The sequence below is a fragment of the Dipteris shenzhenensis genome, chromosome 18 (assembly GCF_047967505.1).
Source record: "Dipteris shenzhenensis isolate YYH24624 ecotype China chromosome 18, Dip_SZ_1.0, whole genome shotgun sequence".
Taxonomy (NCBI): domain Eukaryota; kingdom Viridiplantae; phylum Streptophyta; class Polypodiopsida; order Gleicheniales; family Dipteridaceae; genus Dipteris; species Dipteris shenzhenensis.
The window spans coordinates 19,296,883-19,313,948 of NC_141613.1; the positions used below are offsets into that span (position 1 = coordinate 19,296,883).

The 17,066-nt window shown below is 44.3% G+C and overlaps 1 protein-coding gene across 2 annotated transcripts; it reads left to right on the forward strand.

The window, feature by feature from the left end:
* The first annotated feature begins 1,428 nt into the window (after positions 1–1,428).
* On the forward strand, positions 1,429–16,996 carry LOC147890911 (uncharacterized). 2 transcript variants are annotated; one of them, XM_087390068.1, is made up of 5 exons: positions 1,429–1,756; positions 14,954–15,129; positions 15,728–16,019; positions 16,153–16,218; positions 16,548–16,996. In XM_087390068.1, exons 1-4 carry the CDS (start codon positions 1,461–1,463, stop codon positions 16,208–16,210), a joined length of 822 nt encoding a protein of 273 aa, XP_087246194.1. In that variant the 5' UTR covers positions 1,429–1,460; the 3' UTR covers positions 16,211–16,218; positions 16,548–16,996. The 2 variants fall into 2 exon arrangements, with proteins under 2 accessions (XP_087246194.1, XP_087246195.1); XM_087390069.1 differs by lacking the exon at positions 16,548–16,996 and adding an exon at positions 16,453–16,471.
* The last annotated feature ends 70 nt before the right edge of the window (positions 16,997–17,066 follow it).

Below are 17,066 nucleotides of genomic sequence, written 5' to 3' on the forward strand. Positions count from 1 at the left end.
GTGGAGGCCATATTGTGGGGACTTTTAAAGAGGTGAATAGGGAGTGGGAAATGAAGCACTTTGTGACTTACAAGCAAGAGTATTCAAATGTCAAAGAGCTACAATCTACCATATGAAAGCTCTTTAGGAGACTATCAACATATCTTTGTTGGCTCCATGAACGTGCTGTCTTAGTCTCTCCAAGACTCAATTCCAATAATGCATAAGTCATGTTAGACTTGCAGGTAAGTCTTATTTTAGCTTGCCGATGAAGCTCTCATTACTTCCTGTCACAATTAGATCATCTACATATAAGTGCAATAGTGATGTCTTCCCCTTGAACCTTGTAGTAGAGAGTATGATCTGCCTTGGACTTCATGTATCCCAGATTAGAAAAATACATGTCGAATCTATTGTACCAACTTCTAGGTGATTTCTTTAAGCCTTCGAGACTTTTCTTGAGATGGAAAACCTAATGCTCTTCCCCTAGTTCTCAACATACCTGGGTGGTTGCTGCATGTAGACTTCCTCGTCTAAGTAACCATTGAGAAAAGCATTTTTGACATCTAGTTGGTACACATTCCATTTGGTGAGTGTCGCTAGAGATATCAAAATCTTATGGAATCCATCTTGGCTATTGGAGCATAAGTCCCATAATAATCTTGACCGTATTATTATGCAAAACCTTTTGCAACTAGTCGGGCTCTGTATCTTTCAATGCTTCCATCTGAATTATACTTCACTTTTCAAACCCATTTGTTTGCAATGGCCTTCTTTCCTAGTGGAAGGTCACATAAATCCCAAGTGTTTGTTTTTATACAAAGCATTTATTTATTCATTCATAGCAGTTTGCCATTCTGGCTTGTCAAGTGTATCTTCAAAGTACACTAGCTCTTCTATAGCCATGATGGTAGTCATAAGAGCACAATTGGTGGTTTCAATGTGAATTGCTTTGCCTTTCTGAGCATATGCCAATATTGTTGGTGGTCTAATTTCTCTCATAGACCATTTGAGTTGCCGCTCTTTGGAGGATTCTCTGGCAATTCTTGCTCTTCTTCATCAACCTTTTCTGTAGGTGCCTAAGTAATTGGTGTGACCATCTCCGGTGTAGTTTACATTTTCCATTGTGATTCTTCATTAAAAAATTACCTCTCTATAGATTATGACTTTTTGATGGATGGGATCATACAACCTGTATGCTTGGCTCTCTTTACTGTAGCCAACCATGATGCATTCACATGACTTAATATCGGCGTTGTATTGAAATTGGAAGTGCCAGTAGCGTCTCCATATAGGGTGATCAAGATAGAATCCTGAGCTGCCCGAACTCAGGACTGGCAAATACACACGCACAAGTTTTAGCCCCTTGGTCCGGGCTTGAATTGAGGATTGGCACATACAGGGCTAAACTCTCTTGGCAGGGTTTTGCTACCCTGGTGAACTGTGGCATTTCTCAGCATTTTTGCCCTCGAGTCGATATCATGCGTGTGGCTCTTCCAGGAGGCATAACCTTCACCCTCAACGCTACATTTCTGCGGCTTTCTTCCTCCGCCAACATGGGTACAGCTGCTTTTGCTGTCAAAGGTCGGGATTCGGAAGGCCTTGACCAGCGCTCCCCTGCAGCTGCAGTAAGCAGTGACCTTATGGATTGCTCGCATATGGGACTGGTCTTACCAGCTGCGCCAGAGCATCTGAAGCATGCAGTATCTGCTCTAAGGAAGGGTCACGTTATCGCCGTACCTACCGACACTCTCTACGGCTTTGCAGCTGACGCCTGGTATGCCTTTGTGCTTTTTAAACGTCACTGTGCCCTTATCCAAATCTCGTTTTCCCAATGCCATGGGTTAGCAATCAGCTTAAAGGGGTACAGCAATCAGCTTAAAGGGGTATAGCAATCACCTTGAAGAGGTATTAAACAATGTTCAATAAACGGGAAGCAATTTGAACTAAGTTGGGAATAGCGGGAAGCAAGCCTGTCCACTATCGAGGCCGATTTACATCTCCACGTCGTTGGCTGTATTCGGATAAGGAAGCTTTTTCCCCCAGATTTTGGATTGTGTAGAGTCCAAGAACCAAGGATGCACCTTCCTGGCGAAGGCCGCAGCTTCGAATTCACAAGGGCCTTATGCTTACTCCTATTGCTTGCATGAGTGAAAGAAAGAGCATAACCATGATACGGAGAAAGAGAAATAACCATGAAAGGGAGCGGTCGGATGATTGGATTGCAACCGTTGCCTCAAAAGAGAGGATGAATCCTATTGGATTGCAATTGCTTTAGATTGTATCAAAGCTATAGGTTAGGTCAATGAATATTTTTGTTTGCTTGTGAGTGCCTTGAGGTGAGCTTAAGCTGAACGGTCGAAGGTGCTGCTGAACCTGGTAAAGAGAGGCTTTTGAGTTTGAATCAAAGTAGTATACAGGGACAACGTTCATAACCCATTTAAAAGGGAAAGAAATCTTGCACCTTGGAAAGCATTGGGAGACAGAATTGAGAAAAGCCATCAGTTGCAGCTTCAGGTGCACGCATAAGAAGCAACCCAATTTGCTCTCTTAGGTGCAGCTCAGGAGCAGCCCATTTCCATCCTTGAGGAAGTTATCCTCATCCAATTCTTCTGCTACGTCAGATAAAGCTCACGTGAAAATTGTTGATAAGCCATTGAAGTTTAAGAAGTATAAAGGTGAAGGTCTGCCAGAAGCATTGCTTTGTGGTGTTGGGGTAAAGGCACTGGCCACCCTATGTAAATAGTACTTTATGTTGTACTTTAGTGTAGGACACTTAAGTACGCTAAGTACACATTTGTACTTAGCTGTACTTAAGGGTTACTACCTTATCCATAATATAAAAGTGTGTACTTGGGGAGGTACCACTCACTCATTGTGATTATCCCCACAAGTGTGTGTCTACAGTGAGTCACTCCCTACTCCCTACTCTCTCCCTCACAATTTAGCAACTGGTATCAGAGCCAACGGGCTCTCTCTCCCTCCTCTTCCTCTCCCTAGCCTACCCCTTCCGTACGGACCGATCCGTACGGCCGTACGTCGTCCGTACAACCATACGGACGGATCGCGAAGGCGCGGCTGCAACGGCGCAGGCCAGGGCTGCAAGGCGCGAGGCAAGGGCTGCAAAGGTGTGGCTGCAAGGGCGCACGCAAGGCGCGGCTGCAACAGCGCAGGCCAGGGCTGCAAGGCGCGAGGCAAGGGCTGCAAAGGCGTGGCTGCAAGGGCGCAGGCAAGGGCTGCAAGGCGCGGGCGCGGGCGAGCTAAGCTGCAGAAGCAGCAAGAGGCGAAGGCGAAGGTGCCGTCGAGCTCCAGCTGGGCGCGGTCGAGCTCCAGTTCCCCCCCCTTCTCTCTCGAAATCTGGTACAGCACTGCTGTACTTGACTTTCAAGTACAGCCAACAGTCAGGGTACCACAGATCGAGGAACATTTCTTTTCTGTTTATCTGTTTTCCACGGGAAAACATTGTCTTTCGCCACTGGCATTTGAGCCAGGTGTTCTACTTGGGGCAGGGCTTTCACTCGCACTGAGGCTTATCAAATGCCGTAAACAGTGTCGAGACAGGTCTTATCACTTGGCCAGTGATTGTACACAGTGGTGGCACTGAGAGTATGCATTGGACAGATCTGTACTTGATACTTGCAGTGTATGCTTTGTTGGATGCAACTCAATGGATTTGCAGTCAAACGCCTTGTGTGAGCAGTAGCAGTTGATGCCATTTACTGTGTCAATGCACGGAATGTGCTGCCAATACAAGGGGCTTTTGATGCTATTATGCTTGTGTCAAATGCTTTAGCTTGTTGCTGAAAGTACAATCACATTTGGTACAGATTTGGTCGATTTTGACCAAGTTTGACTTTAGTCAAATTTGGGGCTTTTGTAGCCTGACCGGCAATTTGTCAAGTGGGAGCACTCTACATGCATCAGGCTATCTTGTGGAGCACTACTATGCTTTGAAAGTGCAAATTTGACTTACAGTGTTTGGTCAAAGGTCAATCTTTTCAAATTGGAGGTCACATCCCTGATTTTCTTCATGCATTCAAAGGGCTTTTGAGCCACCTTACTTCCAAACTGTAAATTCAGTTGGGGGGGAAGTTTCTGGAGCATATGGAGGTCTAAAATCAGAGATTTTCATCCCAAATCAGAGATTCACTGTTTCTTGACAGTCCTGGACTGTCAAACAGCAAGTTTGACCAAATTTGACTGTCAAAAAGTCACTGTTTCTGCAGCAAGTGGGAGAAAGACTTTCAGTTGGTTTTATGCCACTGAAACAGTACCAAGTTCACTTTTGATCGTACTTCCGCTGCGGGAGAATTTTTTCTTGGAGTGACTAGTGCTTAATTGCACACCTACAGGGAGTCTACTTTCTTTACTATGAGTTCCGGTAGCGACGTGTCGTCCTTGTTTCAGATAAAGAAGCTCGAAGGAGCTAAAAATTACGACATATGGAGGACACAATGCTACAATGTGCTGATGCAGAAGGACCAGTACAAGCCTATAAAGAAGAAGGGTGTTAAGCCCCCCAACGTTACTGATGAGCAGTGGGAGAAGATGGACGGCTTGGCCAGGTCGACCATTATGCTTACAGTTGTTGATTCACTGGTTGTAGGCATCAGGGATGAACCTACTGCGTGGAAGATGTGGCAACGTCTTGAGGATACTTATGCCAAGAAAAGTGCCACGGGAAAAGCTTACTGGCTAAAAAAGCTTGTTGGTCTTCAAATGAAGGAGGGGACAGCTATGTCCACTCATATTATTGAGTTTAACAGCATATTCAGCCAGGTGATCAACCAGGGGTTGAAGCTCGATGATGAGCTGAAAGCTACACTCATCCTATGTTCTCTACCTGAGTCATGGGACACATTCAGGACTTCTACCAGCAACTCAAAAGCCATGCTGTTATTTGCAGATGTGGAGAGTGCTCTTCTACAGGAAGAGATGAACAGAAAGAACAATGCTATTGGGAAGTCAAATGCTTTGAATGCACGCAGCAGGTCCAAAACACGTGGAAAAGACAAAGAAAGAGAGAGGAGCAAGTCCCGCTCTAAGAGTGATCTTGTATGCAACTATTGCGGCAAGAAGGGACATATTGAGAAAAAGTGTTTTCAAAAGAAGAATGACCAGAGAGCCAAAGAAGGCAAGGCTCAAGGCAAGTCTAAGGGCAAAGAAAAAGAGGAGCTGAATGTTACTTATGTTAGTGACAGTGACAGTGGACGTGAGATATGTTTCACCTCTTCACTGGAGGCTCATACACTTCATGCTGGTGATGGATCAGATATGTTTTCCTGGATTATAGATTCAGGTGCTTCCTTTCATGTGACATCCTACAGAAATCTGTTTGTCAGATATGCAGGAGGGCAAAAGGGAGTTGTCTTTCTTGGTGATAACCATGCATGTTCTATCATTGGCATAGGTGATGTCAGGCTTGTTCTTGAAAATGGCCAGCAGTTAATGCTCAAAGGGGTCAGGCATGTTCCTGAGGTGAAGAAAAACTTGATTTCCACAGGGTTGTTGGATGACGATGGTTATCATACCACCTTTGGTAATCAGAAATGGAAAATCAGCAAAGGGGCAATGGCTATTGCCAAAGGTCCTAAGGTTGATACTTTGTATTCACTTCATGGTGGACATTGTCCACATTCTGATGTAAATGCCACCGAGCTGCCAAAGATTTCATTGTGGCATAGCCGGCTTGGCCATATGAGTATTAAGGGAATGGAGCAATTGGCTCATTTTGGTTACTTGCCGAGTCTAAAATTTTCAGATTTAAAGAAATGTGAATTTTGTCTCTACGGTCGTCAAGTACAAATACCTCATAAGAGAAGGTCAGATCAGAAATTACAGCTCTTGGAGCTAGTACATACAGATGTGTGTGAGATGCCTACACTCTCTTTAGGAGGTTCAAAGTACATACTGTCATTCATAGATGACGCCACCCGCAAAGTGTGGGTTTACACTCTCAGAAAGAAGAGTGATACGTTCAAGGCTTTCACTAAGTTTGTTGCACTGGTCGAAAATGAGACAGGCAAAAAACTGAAAGCCTTACGATCTGACAATGGTGGAGAGTATTTGTCCAAAGAATTTCAAGAATTCTGTGAGGCAAAGGGTATTCAAAGGGTGTTGTCTGCACCATATGATCCTCCACAGAATGGTACAGCTGAAAAAATGTTCAGGACCATTCAAGAGAAAGTCAGATCCATGTTGTCACATGCTGCACTGCCCCACACATTTTGGGCTGAAGCTGTAAAGACAGCTGTGCACCTTATTAATAGGTCACCAAACAAGAGACTATGTGGTGGTGTGCCTGAACAGGCATGGACGGGTAAGCCTCCGTCTTACAAACACCTATGGGTCTTTGGTTGTGTCGCGTATGTGCATGTACGCAGGGAGGACAGAACTAAACTGGATCCAAAGTCTCTTAAATGCATATTCCTAGGTTACGGTGACAAAGGTGAGATGGGCTACAGGATTTGGGATCCCAAGAACAGAAAGCTTATACGCAGCAATGATGTCGTGTTTGATGAAACCATCATGTTCAAAGAACCTGTTGTACAGCAGGGACCTTTAAAAGTAACTATTGATGATGACAGGCATCATGGGCAACACAGACAGGCTGTAAATCAGCCACAACAGCAGCATAACCGGCCATTAAATGATGCTGCAGCAGGTCCTAATGGACAGCCAGGTATGGCAGAAGACATCCCAATGGATGAAGCACAGTTAGGTGATCTTCGTGACATGCAAATGCAGCCAGGAGACATGGGACAGCCACCTTATCTGGGTGATGAACAGGCTGGACAGCCAGCTCAAGACGATGGTCATTGGGTTAGAAGGTCAACTAGACCGACGCGGCAGCCAGAAAGATTTGTTCCAGGCATTGATTATTTGATGCTCACTGATTGTGGAGAGCCTTCATGCTACAGAGAGGCTAGGCAGAGGGCAGACAAGGTTCAATGGGATCTTGCTATGAAGGCTGAAATGGACAGCCTTCACAAGAATGGCACTTGGGAATTGGTATCCTTGCCTACTGGTAAGAAGGTACTGCCATGCAAATGGGTTTATCGACTTAAGGTCACACCTGGTGAAAAGCCAAGGCATAAAGCCAGACTGGTTGCCAAGGGGTTCAAGCAGGAATATGGTGTTGACTTTGACGAGATATTCTCTCCTGTTGTTAAGATGACAACACTCGGAACTGTATTAGCATTGGTTGCACATGCAGATATGGACTTGGTCCAAATGGATGTCAAGACAGCATTTCTTCATGGTGATTTACATGAGGAAATTTTTATGCAGTAGCCAGAGGGTTTTACAGTGAAGGGCAAAGAGAAGCTTGTATGCAAACTAAAGAAAAGTCTTTATGGTCTAAAGCAGGCACCCAGGGAATGGTATCATAAGTTTGATACATTCATGCGAACCCAGGGTTACAGGAGAAGTGACATTGATCACTGCTTGTATACCAAGAAAGCTTCAGATGGCAGTTTACTTATCCTCATTTTGTATGTGGATGACATGTTAATTGCTGGAAAATCTCATAATGAGATGAATGCCTTGAAAAAGAGATTGCACCAGACCTTTGATATGAAAGATCTTGGTGATGCCAACCATATATTGGGTATGCGGATACTTCGGGATAGGGAAAAGCGGTTGCTATACTTGTCTCAGAAGGAATATATTGGCAAGGTTTTGCAGAGATTTCACATGGAGGGGGGGAAGAGTATTGGTACTCCATTGCCTCCTTATGTGAAAATCAGTGCTTTGGACAGCAGCCCTCAGACAGATGCTGAAAAAGCTGAGATGTCAAAGATTCCGTATGCATCAGCATGTGGCAGTCTCATGTATGCTATGGTTGCAACCAGGCCCGATATTGCGTTTGCAGTGGGAGTGGTTAGCAGATACATGGCTAAACCTGGCAAGAAGCATTGGAATGCAGTGAAAGGTATCATGAGATACCTGAAGGGTACACAAGATTTGTGTATATGTTTCGGCAGTCAAGATGCAAAAGTGCAAGGTTATACAGACTCTGATTATGCCGGTCACCCTGATAACCGGAAGTCTACTACCGGATACGTTTTCACTTTCACTGGAGGTGCAGTGTCGTGGGTATCTAGAATGCAGCAATGCGTTGCATTGTCTACCACAGAAGCTGAATATATTGCAGCCACTGAGGCATGCAAGGAGGCTATATGGCTATCTCGGTTAGTGGCAGATTTGGGTTATCCATTGGAGATTCCATTGTTGCATTGTGACAGTCAGAGTGCCATACAGTTGGCACGTAATCCTGTCTTTCATGCAAAGACGAAGCACATAGATGTGAAATATCACTTCATCAGGGAGGTGCTTGAAAACAAGCAAATTCAGCTTGTTAAGGTGCATACAGATGACAATCCGGCAGATCTGTTAACCAAAGGGTTAGCTGCAGAGAGGTTTGCACACTGTAGATCTCTTATGGGTATTGGTTGAGGCCAATATTCTTTCTCTCCTAGAGGGCACACTGCCTTTAAGTGGGAGGTTGTTGGGGTAAAGGCACTGGCCACCCTATGTAAATAGTACTTTATGTTGTACTTTAGTGTAGGACACTTAAGTACGCTAAGTACACATTTGTACTTAGCTGTACTTAAGGGTTACTACCTTATCCATAATATAAAAGTGTGTATTTGGGGAGGTACCACTCACTCATTGTGATTATCCCCACAAGTGTGTGTCTACAGTGAGTCACTCCCTACTCCCTACTCTCTCCCTCACAATCTAGCATGTGGCTCAATAATTTGGAAGACTAGGCATTCCTATTGTGGGCAGCCTTGAGAAGTATCAAGCAACATGCATGGAAAGGGATTCAGAAATTCAATGCAATCTCACATTCCTCTCAAACCCTCTACGAAAGATATAATGTTACAGTGGAATGAGCATTTAGCAAGAAAGATAAAGGAAAGCACCATGGCATTAAAGATGAGAAAATCATCTACAGTGGCACCCACATATAATGTCTTGGCCATTTGAGGGAGGCTTTAAAAAGCCACACTGCCCGGATCCTTAATCTGCTGAGCAGAATTCTACATTTAACTTTCACCCCGAGCCATTGTGCTGCTAGAGATTAATTTTAATGGGTCTTGCTTACTAAGCCAAGCCCAAGCGATATAAACAGCGGAAGATATAACAGCATCGAGATGTCACACTGATCTAGAACCTATCCAATGTATGCACACAAGCATGAAATAAACTCAAGCACAGATCTGAAAATAGGTAGTGAGATATGTAACCAAAGCATGTATACATATGTCCGCAAACAAGACCAAAATCTCAGTATAAAAGAGGCCTTACAACCTACACCACATGGACAGCAGGGTGTTCCTCTACTGGTGCCTCTGTCCTCCAGATGCTATCAAATCTCTTGTGCTATCCTTTTCCTGCGTGCCTCTTGATGAGGGTTTCAGTGGCTTTGGGAGGAGCTCACAAGATACTCTTCAACATCCTCGTTGGGGAGAGAATAAAATGAAAACGTTTATAGACTTCACAAGCAGTTGTAGCTTTAATGAAGAGATTTTGGACTACCTTTTGATTAGCCTTCTCCTTTAGTGCTAGCCTTCGTCATGGCTGAGTCTGCCCTTCACCTCCGAGTGCCGACAGAAACTCAGTATGAAGACTTTGTATAAATGGGTGCTCAAGTATGTGTGGATTTGTATGTGTGAGAGCATATTTTTATACTACTGGTCTACACCCACCGTCGGGCGCTGATGACGTCAGTGGGGATGTCATAGTAGCTAGTCCCTGCTATGCATGATGGAGTTTATGGTTTTCAACCTTGTGAGTGACTATCATGAGATTGAAACTGCACTATGTTGTCTTTTTAGAGGATGAGTTTGGGAATGTTCCTGGATTCATCTAGGTATATAGTCTTCAACATCCTTGCTGTACTGTTACGCCCTTTGAATGAGTTTCACACAAGTACTCATGGCTGCTGAACTGTGTGCCTCTCTGAACTGTTTTTTCTTGCATGCATTGCAACCGGGTCTAGGACCCGTAGAATCCGAGCATCCCCCTGAGCCACAGGCTGGGCTGCTGGCACAAACATCTACATCCAACCAGTCCACAACCTCCTCGTGTCCCGTACCACCAGAAGGTGCCCATAAGGCCTTAGGACTGCACTGGGAATCTGGGATACGCTAGAAAGTGCAACACGCTTCAAGATCCAGGCCAGCTAGCAAGGAAGAGCTAGACATGCTCTGACTTGCATGAATGAAAACTGAACCCCTGGGCCCTTTATGTAGCTGGAACCCTAACTCGTCCTTTGCCCTTACAACCCAACCTGAGAATCACCTGCTTAGCCCCTAGCCTCCCCATGGTATCAAAGCTAGTCCTATGCGCCTAAACACACATCAGATACAATCCATGCACATGACATACTCCCCTAGGGTGCTTTTTGACATCTCAACTCATCCTGACGGATTTCTAGCCTTCTCTGAAGGTAGGGCCTTACAATAGAAGGTCCCTTTGGGCTTTCCAATCAGGAAGCTCCACCCTGCTACTCTTCTCCTTCACAAATCGCATCACCAACCCAAAAAGCATCATCTAAATCGCCCCCAAAATCCATCGCTTCTCTTGCCTTAACTAGGTCCCTTCCTCTCCAACAAACTAACTATTCACTCCCTAACTAGCATCAAACCAACCAGGACGCATCTTCCTACACATGGAGATCACTCCTTCCTTACTTGCTGACGAAAGCAGTGCAGTTTCTAGCCAAGTAGTGCAAAAACGAAATTCGCACTTACCTGGAAGATCCAAACAGGAATCGAAATTACTTCTAGAAATTTTCCATCCAGGGTTGGCTCTGATACCAACTGACACGACCACCATTGCTCTTGGAAATCCGTACCTGCACACAAGCACAAACATCCGATCATAGAACCACAAAGAGAGGCGCAGGCATGCTCACCACCCAATCGTGATGCTCACGGGTCTATGACCCGTAGAATCCAAGCATCCCCATGGAGCCACAGACTGGGCTGCTGGCACCAACATCTACATCCAACCAGTAATGATTTTGAAAGAAGACAATATTGAGTGATCTTGAAAAGATCAATGTGGGTGAAATTTTGGGTGCTCAACATGTTTCTGCAGCTCAAGTTGTTCGATTTTCATTTCTATTTTCAAAGGAACTAGCCCATCATTTGCATCTCTTTCCAGCCTTCCCTGTGTTCCCACTATTCCTCCCTGCTTCCTTTGTTTTGAAATATCACAAATTTTGTCTACCAATTCTGAGAGTGTCTGTGCTGCAAATGATTGCAGATCCACGTCTTCCTGCTCATAATTGAATTGAGTATTTACTGTTAGCTTAGTCTATCTTCTTCTTTTCCCATACAAAGTCTGCCTCCAGCCTAGTAATAGGTGCACTAATTACCTCTTGTTTTTTAGATGTCCTGAATTCATTTTCTATGAATTGGGACTCTCCCAACTCATTCATAGAGGCTATTGATATTATCTATTTTGATTTCTTCTCTACATACCACAACCTCCTTGCGTCCCATACCACCAGAAGGCGCATAGGGCCTCAAGACTACTTTGGGAATTGGGGCTACTCTAGAAAGTAGGTGCGCGTCCGCAACACAATCGAGGATCCAGACAGCAAGGAAGAGCTAGACCTGCTCTGACTTGCGTGAAACATTGAACCCTTGGGCCCCTTATATAGGCTCTGGCCCAGTGCCGCTAATAGCTGGAACCCTAACTCGTCCATTGCCCTTGCAACCCAACAATCGCCTACCTAGCCCCTAGGCCTCCCCAAGCTATCAAAGCTCGTCCTGTGCGCCTAAGCACATGTCAGATACAATCCATGCACATGACATTGGCCCTACTTGGGCCTGTTGGAAATTAGATGGTCAACTTCCTAGTTGTGAGCCACCATATGAGAAGAGCATGGGGGAGGTGGACCAGGGTAGGATGGGGCTGCCACATGGGTAGCACATTGGCTGTCCTGTGGGCAGCAAACTTACCCAGGACAAACAAGAAATAGGGCTGCCACATGGGCAGCACATGGGCTACCATGTGGGCAGCACAAATAACAAAGTACCTGGCAGTTGGGATCTCCCACGGAGATAGAGTGGTACGGAACTGCCATGTGGCTGGTAGGAACAGGACGGAGCAGATCTGTGCAGGTTCTCTGGCTGGAACCTGAGGTCAGCAGCCCAGGAGCAAGCAGAAAATGTACAGATGCTGTGTGCCTGCTGTACGGATGTCTGCAAGTGTTAGTATGGAGCTGGAGCAGTGGATCCAGGGCTGTGGCAGGGCCAGAAAGATGGCGGAGTACCTGGAGGTAGTAGGCAACTGGCTGGAGCAGGGTTATGGCCAGGATTGGACCTGGAAAAGACCCTGACTGGGGCTGGACAGGGCCTGGGGGCCATTGATAGACTGCTGCGTGGCAAGGTGGGACAATCAGGGCAGCCAATAGGGGGCAGGTGGGTCTGAACCCACAGACCTTTGGTCAGTTATTTCAGGGCCCCTTTGGCTCTATAAAAGAGATCCCTCTTGGGCTCATTCATCATCCATTTTAGGAGCAGATGGGAGCAGCAGTTCAGCCATACTTGAGCCTTCATCCAGGGGGGACTTGGAGCAGCAAAGGAGGAGGCTGAGTGCTGCAGACAAAGAGCTCAGAAGAATCTTCATCCTTGGCTGTCTATCAGGGCAGCAAAGAAGGCAGATCAAAGGGGGAGATCATGCCTCACCGTTGGCTGCATTTCGGAGTAGCAAGGTGGTTAAGATTCGAGGTCAGAGGCCCGCATGAGCGCATAGGGAGCATGCAGACCAAGTGTTTTGTAAGTGTGCCAGAGGTAGGAGAACAGTGCTTGTGGTGGCTGTCCGGGAGGACCAGCTTGAAGCTGTGTTTGTGGGGCACGACGACGAGGCCCACATAAGCTCATAGGGAGCAGGTAGACCAAGTGTTTTGGAAGTGCCACAGATGTATGAGAACAGCATTTTGTGTCTTCAAGGGTCCACATCTAGCCAATACTCTGCTGATAGGGGGTGGCACACTGTATATTTTTTATTTTGTATTGTGTCCAATGTCCATCGTGGATGGAACGTCTCTTTTGTGTATTGAACACTTGGCCAACAAAATACTTATCAGGAGTCATTGTATCCATGGGCATGCCCATTGAATATGGGTCTTTGCTCGAGGGTTGTGACTTGAAGGACTCTTGGCCTTGCTCGTCATTAGCACCAAAGGCACCTATATCACTGGTTCTTGCAGATTGGAATCTCATGGTGTTGAGCTTGAAATGAGTGACCCTCACATCCTTACTATAGGCATCTATTGCATAATATGAGAAGTTGGCAATAAGCCTTGAAATTAGGGGTCTCCTTTGAAGCACATGCTTGCTTTTCTGGAGACGGGGTCCCATATGCCCATATGCATCCTCTTCATTGCGTGATGGCTTGCATTGTGTAGACTAAGAAATTTCAGACACATGCTCTCATATGCATCCTCTTCATTTCGTGATGGCTTGCATTATGTAGACTAAGCACTTTCAGACACATGCACCAATGTATCATAAAAATCATTGAAATGATCTACTTAAAGAAGAAAGGGAGAATAGAGAGTAACGAATGTGTAGAATGTGCTTGAATGCAGCAGATCATTCTCAAAGCGCATGGACATTGCCTCATATTGCAAGGATACTCTCTTTAAGAATGTAAGAACCCTGCCTTCACATCACAGTATGGAGTTACCTCCGTCGAGCGTCAATTTGACCCACTACCTTATACCACCACGAATGTAGTGAATTTGCTTCTGCTCCTACTAATTTTTGAAGTATAACTTGCTCACGACGGCTTTTTCCATATTATAGAATGACAATTAAAGCTGATCCAATTTGGGAGCACAACATTATAATGGTGGCCATGATGCAAATAGGGACAATGGAGAAGAGCAACTGAGAGAGATAAATTGTTACTCGAGCAAGTAGCTTGAGATAGGACCAAGACAAGTGGAGGCCATCAACTAACAAGATAAAAGAGAAGAGACACGGAGGGACGAAGTAGTTTAGAAAGGAAAGGGGAGAACAGAAGGGAGAGGGAGGGAGAGCAACTACCAAGAGAGGAGAGGAAAGGGAGAGAACCAAGAGTGTTGAAATAATTAAAAACGATTTTATTAGTTTTGTTTATAGACTTCATTCGTGTATCGTCCTGAGTGAAAATACAATTCCGGGTAGAAAATTCAGGCTCTTAATTTGTGGTGGGGGGGGGGGGATTTGGGCCCTTAATCTGTGGAAAAAGATTGTTGGGTCAAGAACTCTGACCGTTGAACATCTCTTCAATCCCCCAAATGGCTGTGGCTGTCAAAAAGAAACACACATACACACACGATGTTGATATTAATATTAATATTAATTACAATAGTAAAGCTGCTAGGCTATTAAATTAAGTGGTCATAGTTTTAGTTGACTTGAGGAGGTGCGTATGCATGACTTCCAGGGAGGCAGCGAGGGGTGCGGAGAGAGAACATGTATGCTGGCGGGGGAGAAGGGGATAAGTAGAGGCTATGGGCGTTAAGGTAGAGGCAGCAAAAAAAGCTAGACTAAGCTGAGAGGTTCTTTTTTTTTCCGGAGACTTGGCCTTTTTGGCAGCCAAACCAATGTCATAAAAAAGAAAGCCACGTGACCTTTAAACAAATAAAATGCGACGTGGGTTTTTTTGCCACGTGGCATTTCAATATCCAAAATGATAACATAGCATATGTCACGTGCTTTTCTCTTTGACCAACATGTGAATGAGAGACGGCTTGACACACTTCAAAGGACACGTTGTTGTGTGATGGGTTGACACGTCAGACATAGCAAAGTATGATGCTGAAAATTGCCATGTGGCATTTCAAATTTTGATATTTATAAAAACAGTAATGTGATTTTTTGGGCACCAAAAAGCCACATGATTTTTTAAAAATAAAAAATAATAAAAATGTTGCTTTTTGATCCGATCATTCCTCTTTCAGTGCAGGAGAAGCAGTTGAAAAGATTTATGCCATCAAAGGGAGAAGCAGTGTGAATCCCCTAGCGCTTTGTCTGGCACATTTGGAGGATCTAGGAAAGTACAGTGTTACATCATATCTGCCTAAAGGTCTCCTAAATGACTTGTTTCCAGGACCTGTAACAGCAGTATTGCAGCGTGGTTGGTGTCCTATCCCCATTTCACGTTGCAGAAATTATTATTACAAATGAGAGTGTACTTCTTTGGAGTGCTATGTGTCTAATGTCTTGGATGTTTTCGTTTTTCCAAGAATAGAATTAAAGATAGCACCATTGTTACCTATGAATTCCTTCTTTTTTGGTTGATATTAAAACAGTTCGACTGTCCTTGATATAATGAGCTAAATACTAGGTTCTAGCATTATAGAGATAGAGTTAATGCTTATATGCATTTTAAAAGTAAGAGCGGGTTTTTACGCTAAAGTTGATGATGAGTCGCTGAAAGAGAGGTGATAGTAAGTTTGAGCATACTTGTTGTCAGGCTTGAAATAGGTTTGAAAGCTACTTGTTATAAAGTAGCAAAAGTGTTTTCTGGCTCAGATGCTTATGAAATTGCTTGCCTAAACGGATTGAGCAAGGTTTGTGGCTTGCTTTCTCTTTGGTCTTTCTTTGTACCTTTGCCTTGCAAAAATTCAAATTGTAAGATTACATATGTTTGAGTCCAACGAAGGTATATGTATGTCTACATATACTTATGTGCGTGTAAAGGTCTGATCTGCAAGAAACTCTGGTATGGACAGGTGAGCATAGTCTGCTAGATAAGTGTCTAAACCCTGGTCTGCCTAGCATTGGGATTCGTATTCCAGATAGTGCTTTCATTCGGCAGGTAGCTGAAGCATTTGGGGGAGGGTTGGCTCTTACCAGTGCAAACCTTAGTGGCCAACCCAGTACAATCTGCATACAGGAGTTTCAACAGCTGTGGTCGCATTGTGCCTTTATATTTGATGCTGGTGAACTTCCTGCTACAAGAGCAGGTTCCACAGTTGTTGACCTGACCATTCCAGGCAGTTACATGATTCTACGGGCAGGAAGGTAAGAAGATTTTTAATTTGGTGGTCATTAGTACTACAAGAACAAATTTCTATTTTTGTTGTACTTAATCTTGTTATTCAAGTATTTAAAAAAATATTTTTCTGACTGATCTGTCTGTGTGTTTCTTTCTTAGTGCCTTAGAGTCCACCGTAGTAACCCTTGGAAGATATGGCCTTGAAGAACGGATCTAAACTGACAGGTAAACTGCTATGGAAAATCTCAGAGTCACTAAACTGTGGTTCTTCATGAAAAAGAACTAGGAGCTATATTGCGTGTGGCAATAAATAAATTTTTTTCTCTGCATTGTTTATGCTATTAGTTATCAAATGTGAATTCAGAGTATGTAATACAGGGGGTGCCTTTTTCGAATAGGAGCCTCTCACATTTTCTGATTGTAGGTTACGTGGCACCCTTTGTGCTTCTTTGTTTTTAGGTTGAAAGTTCAAAGATGGGTATTTCGTTATCAATCTGGTTAAATCTCCAGATCTGGAATAACTATACTTTGTCACTCTGTGAAAATATCTACAGTGTGAAGGTGGCATCATCAGGACTAGCTTGCAAAGGGTACCTGCATGTGTCCTTCAAGAAATGCATGGAGATACAAAAAGAGAAAATCACAAGCCAAGTGTCAGCCAAAGAGGAAAGTGACATTCAGATCTGAATTAACTCCTACTTGGGATTTGACTATAGTGCATGGTTTCCAGCCTCACATGTAAAATATGCTTGGAACATCAGCCTTGGCAAGTGCAAGTACTTCAGCAGAAACTTCGTACCTGTGAGAGATGAGCATAGCCTGTAAGCTGTAGTGGGAGAATCAACTGACATCCCTTCTGTCCTATCTAGCAAGTACTGATATGAAGTAGTTTGACTCTTATAATTGTCCTCTTAATAGCTTTGGTAATGGGGAGCAATAAAATTGGGTGAAGGGAAAATTTTGTTGGAAGGCATTGTAGAGAAATGTACACATGTCAGTAATAAGGAAGAATTGATGATTTTATCATTCACGATCTTCCCCCCTCCCCCCTCCTTTTCCCCCTTTTCTCGCCT

What these genes read in the sequence shown, in the direction of transcription:
- LOC147890911 (XM_087390068.1), top strand. Translation starts at nt 1,461, where the DNA reads ATGCGTGTGGCTCTTCCAGGAGGCATAACCTTCACCCTCAACGCTACA. An exon ending in AACAGCAGTATTGCAGCGTG is followed by an intron (nt 15,130 to 15,727) that starts GTTGGTGTCCTA and finishes TGGTATGGACAG; the next exon opens with GTGAGCATAGTCTGCTAGAT. An exon ending in ATGATTCTACGGGCAGGAAG is followed by an intron (nt 16,020 to 16,152) that starts GTAAGAAGATTT and finishes TTTCTTTCTTAG; the next exon opens with TGCCTTAGAGTCCACCGTAG.